The sequence below is a fragment of the Dendrobium catenatum genome, unplaced genomic scaffold (assembly GCF_001605985.2).
Source record: "Dendrobium catenatum unplaced genomic scaffold, ASM160598v2 original_scaffold_244749, whole genome shotgun sequence".
Lineage (NCBI taxonomy): Eukaryota > Viridiplantae > Streptophyta > Magnoliopsida > Asparagales > Orchidaceae > Dendrobium > Dendrobium catenatum.
The window spans coordinates 1-8,181 of NW_021563156.1; the positions used below are offsets into that span (position 1 = coordinate 1).

At 39.1% G+C, this 8,181-nt stretch overlaps 1 protein-coding gene across 1 annotated transcript in view; it reads right to left on the reverse strand.

Annotated features, from left to right (window-relative positions):
- Window positions 1-917: 917 nt before the first annotated feature.
- Window positions 918-8,181, reverse strand: part of LOC110097080 (transducin beta-like protein 2) — a gene marked incomplete at its 3' end in the record, with an annotated part of 42,500 nt that continues 35,236 nt past the window's right edge. The window contains 3 exon segments of the mRNA XM_020823309.2: window positions 918-962; window positions 1,662-1,865; window positions 2,332-2,422. Coding sequence (XP_020678968.1) covers window positions 918-962; window positions 1,662-1,865; window positions 2,332-2,422 — 340 coding nt within the window.

Sequence of the window (8,181 nt, forward strand, 5' to 3'; positions counted from 1 at the left end):
TTTCCCACAAATGCTTCAACCGGATCTCCACGATGACAAATCGATCACAAGAAATAAAGGAAGAAAAATAGCAGAACAAGAAGATCTAGAACTCACAAATAGATCTAGCTTCTCCTAAGAACTCACTAAGAGATCGAGGAGGGTGAACTCACAAAAAGATCATAAGTGGCAAATTTTATTTCATAAAAAAACTAACTATTACATAAGAAAAGGGCCATATATAGGCCTCCAAATGATAAAGAAAACAAAAGACTAAAATGCCCCTTGGGCTACAATAGCGACCAAATACCCATAAGGGCAAAAGCGAAAAAAATTGAAAAATAAAATGAACTATTAAATAAAATGACTCAAAATAAAGCTCATGATCGAGGCCGTCGATCTCCGGCGTCTCCTGATGGTACATGTGTCAAAATCGCTGACGATGTCCTCATCAAAATTATTATCATGATTGATATAGTTAGTAAGGCTTAATTATATAAGAAACTTAATAAACAAACATGAAAATTTGAACAAGACAGTACTCAGCTCAACTCAGACTTTATTTGGGATGGCTTTCTTATTGCTTATTAAAATAGCTTTTTAGTACAAAAGTTTAAAGTTTATTAGAAAGCTGCTTTAAGAAGCAGTAAGAAAGCCATCCCAAATGAAGCCTTAGTAATGTATAGCCCTAATTGGTGCGCGTAAGGGATGACTTAAGCTGGTGATTCAACAAGGTTGAAATTAGAATTCAACATTCTAGAAGTAGTCTGCTTGATAGATACATATTGCTACTATATATAATCAATGAGTTATTTTGTGAATTGGCAGGTACTTTGACCATCAACAAATGAATCTAAGTACTCATGGAGCGAAAAAATCTGATAGCAAATTGATACTAAGAAGATGATAGATATTCTGACAGAGTGAAGAATTAATACCGTTCGGAATCAGTTGAGGAGCCCATGCAATACCTGTAATGTCACCTGTTTGTTCGCAAAAAAATGGTTAATATGCATGCATCACAAAATTTTAAGATTAATCAGCTATATATATATTTAAAATAATATTGAAGTAAAGCATGCCTCAGGAAGAATGATACTGCATTTCAAATTTTTTGTATTCTCAAAACTCAAAGCCATATATCGAAGATCATATATGTTTATCCAAGCAATACAAAGAGTAAATGCACTGCTTAGCATGGAACATCATTATTTAAAGAGCTTTAGCAGTCCCGGGTATCATTAAGATCTTAAGTAGAAAAAACCCACAAAGTTTACCCTGGTGACACCCTTAATGCACTATGTGGTATCCTTCAGCTAACAGCAGATACATATTTTGGTACAAAAAAACTGCTTTAAGAAAGAGTAAGAAAGCCGTCCCAAACTAAGCCTAAGTTGCCTGCCACAATATGAACACTGACCCCAGGTTTGTTTTATCAATGGAAATATCAAGTTTAAAATGTTCAAGCACAAGATCCAATAGTTCTCAATTAAAAAAAAACAAAACAAAAAAATGGATGGCCAGTTTTTAAACCAGATGCCAGACAATTGAGCCAAAGGGTTTGGGCTATTTTTGTTTGTTTTATTGTGAGTTTGTAAACTATAGTATTAATGCACCTTTAATTCAGTTTTGTTGAATGCTCTATAGCGCCCAAGTTCATAGAAGTGGAGAAAGCCACATACCTTCATGATATTTATCAGCTGTATCTAAAACCTCCCCCGTCTCAGTACACAGCCATTGCAATGTAGGACCAGAAGTGACGGCAAGAATTTTTCCATCGGGTGAGATGCTCATATGATCATAAAGTAAAGGGGTGCCTTTAGCCTCTTTAAGGGGAATCTTGAATACTTTCAACGTCTTTGGATCCTCATCCAGGTGATAGCGCACTTAACAGAAAAGAATGAGAAGGGTGGATCAGCTATTGATACAAACTTGCATCATATGCAAAGGAAAATATTTCCAGCGATACATTACAAACAGTTCATAAACAACCAATTCAATTCAAAAACGAATAAACTAAAGAGAACTCAAAGGCAAAAGAATTGTATAAATGGCAAGCATAATTTAAAAGCTTCAAAGGCGGTTTAAATTCAATAAAAACATTCTGAAAACTATGATTTCAGAAACTAATAAAGAATATGTCCTCATGATATTAAAGCTAGAGCAATGGCTTACAAAACTATGTGGTTTCTGCAACCTAATGTGGAATACTTGGGTAAGTTTATTTATTTTTTGGGTAAGTTGTAGTACTCAATTAATCACAATCTAGAATAGCGATATTTATAAGCTGATAGATCTTTCTAAAACATAAGCATATAAAAACAGAAATATCAAGACCCTCATTGAACATACCGTTAATATTCCATATTCTAATGGTACCATCTTTTGATGCAGTAATTATATTCTCGGAGTTTGGAGTGAAGCACAAACATGTGACAGCACTCTGCCCATAAAAAAAGTAAAAAATCAATAATTCCAATGCAAAAAGAATCAACATATCAAATCAATTAATTGGCATAATTTAAACATATTACTGGTAAGCTGAAGAATCCAGCAATAAGAACGCCAGTTATGTGCTAATATAAATGAAATAATGCAACATTAAGAAAACAGTCATAGATGCAAAGTGAACAGGACATGATACAAAACACAAGTGTATTAACATACTAACAAATAATGGAGCTGTTTAATAAGAGACAAAAAGCAGACCATAAAATGAATGTGTAGCGACCAAGCTTAAATCAGTTTTAAAAAAATGAATTTGATAGCATCTGGAATGGGAGAATATTTGTGCTGAAAGGGCATTTTGCTAATAGCTTAAAAATTTAAAAGGTCGTATACTAATTATTCCATAGTAAAATGGACCATAAAAATGTTTTAAATATATTGGACAACTAAAGTACACGCTGGATTTAATCCAATAAAGACAACAAATAATATATTTAGATTTTCTGCTGATCAACCATAGACTGAATATTGGGGTGGGACCAATTTGTAATTTGCATTTGGGCATTAATGAGCCCATCCTGTTCTCCAATCGGAAAATAGGATTTATGCAAAGACCACTCGCACCCATTTTGATAAAGAGTTGCTGCAGCTTGGGCCAATTACCACTATGCCAATGAAGAAGAAGGCACCAAATGACATGTTTGTCAGGGATGTAATCCACTGGACCGGTCATGCCAGTCCATACAGGACCGGCTCAGGCGGAATAAAGGCGGAGAGTTCCGCCTATCCTGTACGCACGACCGAACCGCAAATGCTAGCGGAGCTTTTTAGGAAGGATTTTTTAGGGAGTTAGGAGAGAGATTTGAATGTAGGGATTGTTAAGAGATTTCCTTTTGAATTGTATGCATTAAATAGTTTGTTTTCCTAGGATTAGGGCATCTTGAATTTGGCTGAAATTTGAGGTCTCTCAGGTTTAGGTTTTGGGCTCTAGCGGCGTCTAGAGATTTGGGAGAGATCGATCCTCCTCTCGAATAGAGGATCACTTGTATCTTGTTGTTCTCTTCCGTTCTATTTGATTCTTGCAGTAAAATTATTGTTTTTATGGTTTTCTTTTGAAGTTTGGAAGAGTATTATCGTTGTTTTTCTGAAATTGATAGGATTTATTTGAAATCTTCAAGTGTTTCCTGTTCAAATCCCAACCATCCCTTTGGCCCTTGATCCCATGGCCAAGGATGGAGATACAAGCAAATCAACCTTAATTGCTGACATGATCAAATCAGTCTTTATTGCTGATCAAATCAACCTTTATTGCTACTATAAATACAGCCTTCATTGTTGGAAACCTGAGGAACACAAAATTCCCACCACCGGCCTTAACTGTCGAAATTTTGAGGATAGTTTTCCATCATCGGCCTTCATTGTCGGCTTTCTCTTGTGGTTGATATCCTATCTATAACCAATGCAGCTCTACCTCTGAGCGAGTGTGGGCTCCGAAAATTCGGCCCCGGCCTCCCCGCCGCGCGATTTCTTTTTATTATTCCTTTATTTCGGCGATGAGGGAGTTTTAACGGATATGTTCCGGGGTAAATTTTGGAAGGCAGATGGGTTTGTAGATAAGACACTACCCAGAGTTTTCGCCCTCATTTTGTGAGGACTTTATGATCTGAGTTCTGGTTTCCTATAGGCGCAAGCCCCTATATTTAATTACCCCTCCCGATCACGAGAGAGAACTTTCGATTAAGGCTAGTAGTCAATCAGATACGTAGAATATACGTGTTATCCAACATATAGTAGCAGCAATGGGTTTGGATGTTGGTAGAAATTGGATTTGGAAATTAGGTTTGAAGGTTTGGGGGAGAGAGAGATTTTGGCCTTGTATGGCCAAGGATGGAGATACATAGCAAATCAAACTTACTTGGGGTTCTGACATGATATCAATCAAAAGGTTGTCTTTTATTGCTGATAAAATAACCTTTATTGCTACTATAATATAGCCTTCATTGTTGGAGATGAGGGACACAAAATTCCCACACCGCTTATGTCGAAATTTTGAGGATAGTTTTACCAATAATAGGCCTTACAATTGTGGTTTCTCTGTGGTTGATATCTTATCTATAACAATGAGCCTCTACTCTTGAGCGATGTGGGTCGAAAATTTCGGCCCGGCATCCAGCTGTGCTTATGGGAAGGATGTGGGGGGTATGATGTGGATTGGATGTAAAGGATAGGTGCAGAGTTTGAAATTGTTTGTTTATATGGATATGTGTTGTATGGTATTTATGATTATGTTCGGCGATGAGTATGGAGGAGATATTTGAGTAGTGGGAGGATATAGTCGGGATATGTTCCGGGGTATAACATTATTGGAGGCAGATGGGTTTTGTAGATAAGACCTACCCAGAGTCTTTCGCCTTCTATTTTGTGAGTGACTTTATGATCTGAGTTCTGGTTCTCTATAGGGGAAGCCCCTATATTTATTGCCCCTCCCGATCACGAGAGAGAACTTTCGATTAATGCTAGTGTCAATCAGATACGGTTAATAGATCGAGCAGGCATTGTAGTAGCAGCATGAAGTTTGGAAATAGTTGGAGAAATTTGAGAACTGGAAGATTTGATATTTAAACAGAATATTTCACCATCTTAAGCACTTAAACGCGGATTGGTGTTGGGGGGAATGGATTGATTAGACCCAGATCGAATGATTTCCATGGTTCCGTCCGTTCCGGGCCATCAGTGGTCGCCGTATGGATCTACTGTTAGTCCAGAGGAGGAGTAGATCGTAACCCAACCTGAACAAGGGAAGGGATCCTTGTCGCAAGCCATTGGTTGCTTGTCCAAGGGGACTTGTCAGACTAGTCGGTGAAATTTGTCTAAGGGGACAAAATTTAATGCCACCTAGCTAACAGAGGGGCTTTTGTGCACCTATCGATATTCTATTGATCTATATCTCAAGGATTTTGATGCAATAAGAAGGGTATTGGCTCCGGCCATAACCGATATATGTGGTGGCCATTGGCAGCAAAAACCATCGGTTCAGAGGGCCACCGGGTATAACCGTTTATCCTGCGGTGCCTATTGGGCGGCCAGACCGCCGGTTAGATGACAACGTATCACGTCTTCTGGCAAGAGATTGTTTGGAATGATCCTAGTGATATTTTTTGTGTAGGCATTGGCCTTTTGTGAGCTTAGAGTTTATTTGAATTATTCAACTCGGAGGGGCACATAACTGTTGCAGGAGGGTGGATGGATGTTAGCTTTTGAGGTGATTGTATTGGATTGATTTGACAGATGTTAAGGATGAATCTGGAGTTTAAGGGGATTTGTGGAGAAAATTTTGATTTTGGACTTTTGGAGGCATTTAAACAATGCCTGAAATGAACCCCTCCGTGTTGAGAATCTTCATGTTCAACACAGAATGCCATCATCGGGAGGTTTCGGGGCGGGTCATTTACCATTGGTTGTTGAAGCGCTGTCAAGAGGTCGACCAAAGACCGTTGCTGTGGTCGAGCTAGGATCGGGTTTTCTGGTAGTGACTTTATGCTTTGTTTAGTAAATTTTCTTTGTTGAAAGCCTTGAAGGCCGAATATAAATGCACAAAATAGAATATTCGGTCAACTCTGTGACCGCATATTTATTCGATATCTCGAACCCTGTCTATCTCTCTATTCACACTGCTTGCGAGGGTCGCGGGTGTGCGTAGCTTTAATGGCATTTTGACAAGTGAGAATTCTCTGATATATAGCGAATAGCAGCGGCTGAAGGCGCTAAATGAATGGATTAGACAATGACGAGTCGCCAACAACCATATTTCTGTTTGTTGGTTCGAGCTTATCGACTTCTATTGACTTGTTAATGAAGAGCATCTGGGTTCGAACTTAAATCACTTGCTCAACCCCCGGCAGCAATCTAGACGTCAGTGATTGTGTAACCAATAACACGCTTGACAGCGCGCCTTGGGTGTATTTATATACCCTTTAGTGGTACCTATGTGTATTACAGTTTATAGGGCACGTGACAGGGCGTATTTTTGAAAGTATTTAAAACGCCTATTCGTCCGTAGTAACGAGTGTTGCGGATGCCAGAGTGGTGTTCTAGTCTTGATATTAAACTCCCCCCTTTTTCTCATTTTCAACGCGGGAAGGTTTCTCTTGGATTTGGATCAAAGACCGCGTAATTTGGAAAGAACTCCTTTCAGGCTCTTCTGGCTAGTTGGATTGCTACTTTTCGTGTTTGTGGCACACCGAACTGTTATCTTCTTAATTATTTTAGAACAAAAGAGACTTGGAACACCAGGGAAGTTTGGTTCTATTTGTTCAAAATTCTCCCGTCCTTTCCTGCCAGGGGATGTCTTTTTGTACATAGAGTCTACCCTTATACTTCAAGCGCGACTTGTGAATCTTGATCAACACTGTCGTAGATGATATTCGTACTTGTGTCCACGTGATTCATTGATGTTTCAATACACTATTGTTATCCACAGTATTCGTATGCATTATGTGGGGACCGCTGTATCCACTACGAGCTTAGAAAATGTTTTGCAGGAGATTCGATTCATTCTGCATTCATATCAACCCTTTCACCAAATCTCGAGGTGGTTGTATGATTGACTCTGTCCACAGGGTTCGTGAAAAACCACTAAAAAGCAAACTAACGCAGAGTTACCTGTGATGCTAACGAGGTACCACTGGTTTGTTATCCACAAAGTGACTTGTCATGTATTTGCGGAGCCGTTGTTTTACTACGTAGCTCCTGGAACTGTTCGTAGGAGACCCATTGTTGCCTTCATCATGCCCACCTGTCACCAATCTCATGTGGGTTGTTGATTGTACTTGTTTGTAGGGAGGCGGAATCTTTGATTTGCTGGTCTTCAATATTGCCATCTCAGTCAACAGGCATTGTAGAGGATTGTCGCAGGAGATTCCAAATAAGTAGATATAGGAGAAGGGACGCCATGCGTTTCACGCTCTTGCAGGTACGATGCAACCGATCTTGTGAGAACTGTTGTAAGAGAGTCTGCTACATTATTTATACTGCATGCAATTGAGATCTTGTGTTTTGTTCTTGGAAGTTAAAGTCTTCTGAAACCTTTTCAAATTCATGTTAGAGTTTACTCGAGCTTGAATTCTATGTTCGGGGTCCCTGATGTCAAGTCTTCAGGTTAAGTACATTTGTTCGAGTGCTTGTGCAGAGTCTTCTGAAGTTCTTTGCAAGTCCATTTGAATGTTCAAGTTGACTTGCAGTTTGGTTCAAGTATGATTTTTATTTCATTTGAATTTAGATTTTTATAGTCATTTGGGGTTTGTTCAAGTTCAAGTCCATAGTCCACAAGTCATCGTGTTCTTGTATCATAAAGTTCAAAAGATCCCATGTTATGTTCTTTCTCATTTTGAGATCGGGCTCTTTGTTCTCTTTAGAGCTTCAAAACAGGTCCGAGTAGGAATAATATTTCACCCGAAATTTTTCGCAGCTCTAGCCATTCCCCCGTTTAGGGGAAAAACTACGAGGAAACTGGGCCTTTCCCACGCTAAGAAAAGCTGGTATGGTAGTGCCTTTCGTAGGACACGCGGCCGTTGTAAAGTCTTTGTCCACCACGGCTTAAGAAAAGTGTGTATGATTTAGTTGTACCTGTTGCAAGAGAAAAAAAGCAAGTTGTTTCCCTTAAAGCGGGTAGCTGTGGATGGGGTTAGTACCTGGAATGTGGATCGTCATAGGTGAACGGCGCAAGCGAGACATGGGTTGCCTTTCCTCGAAACG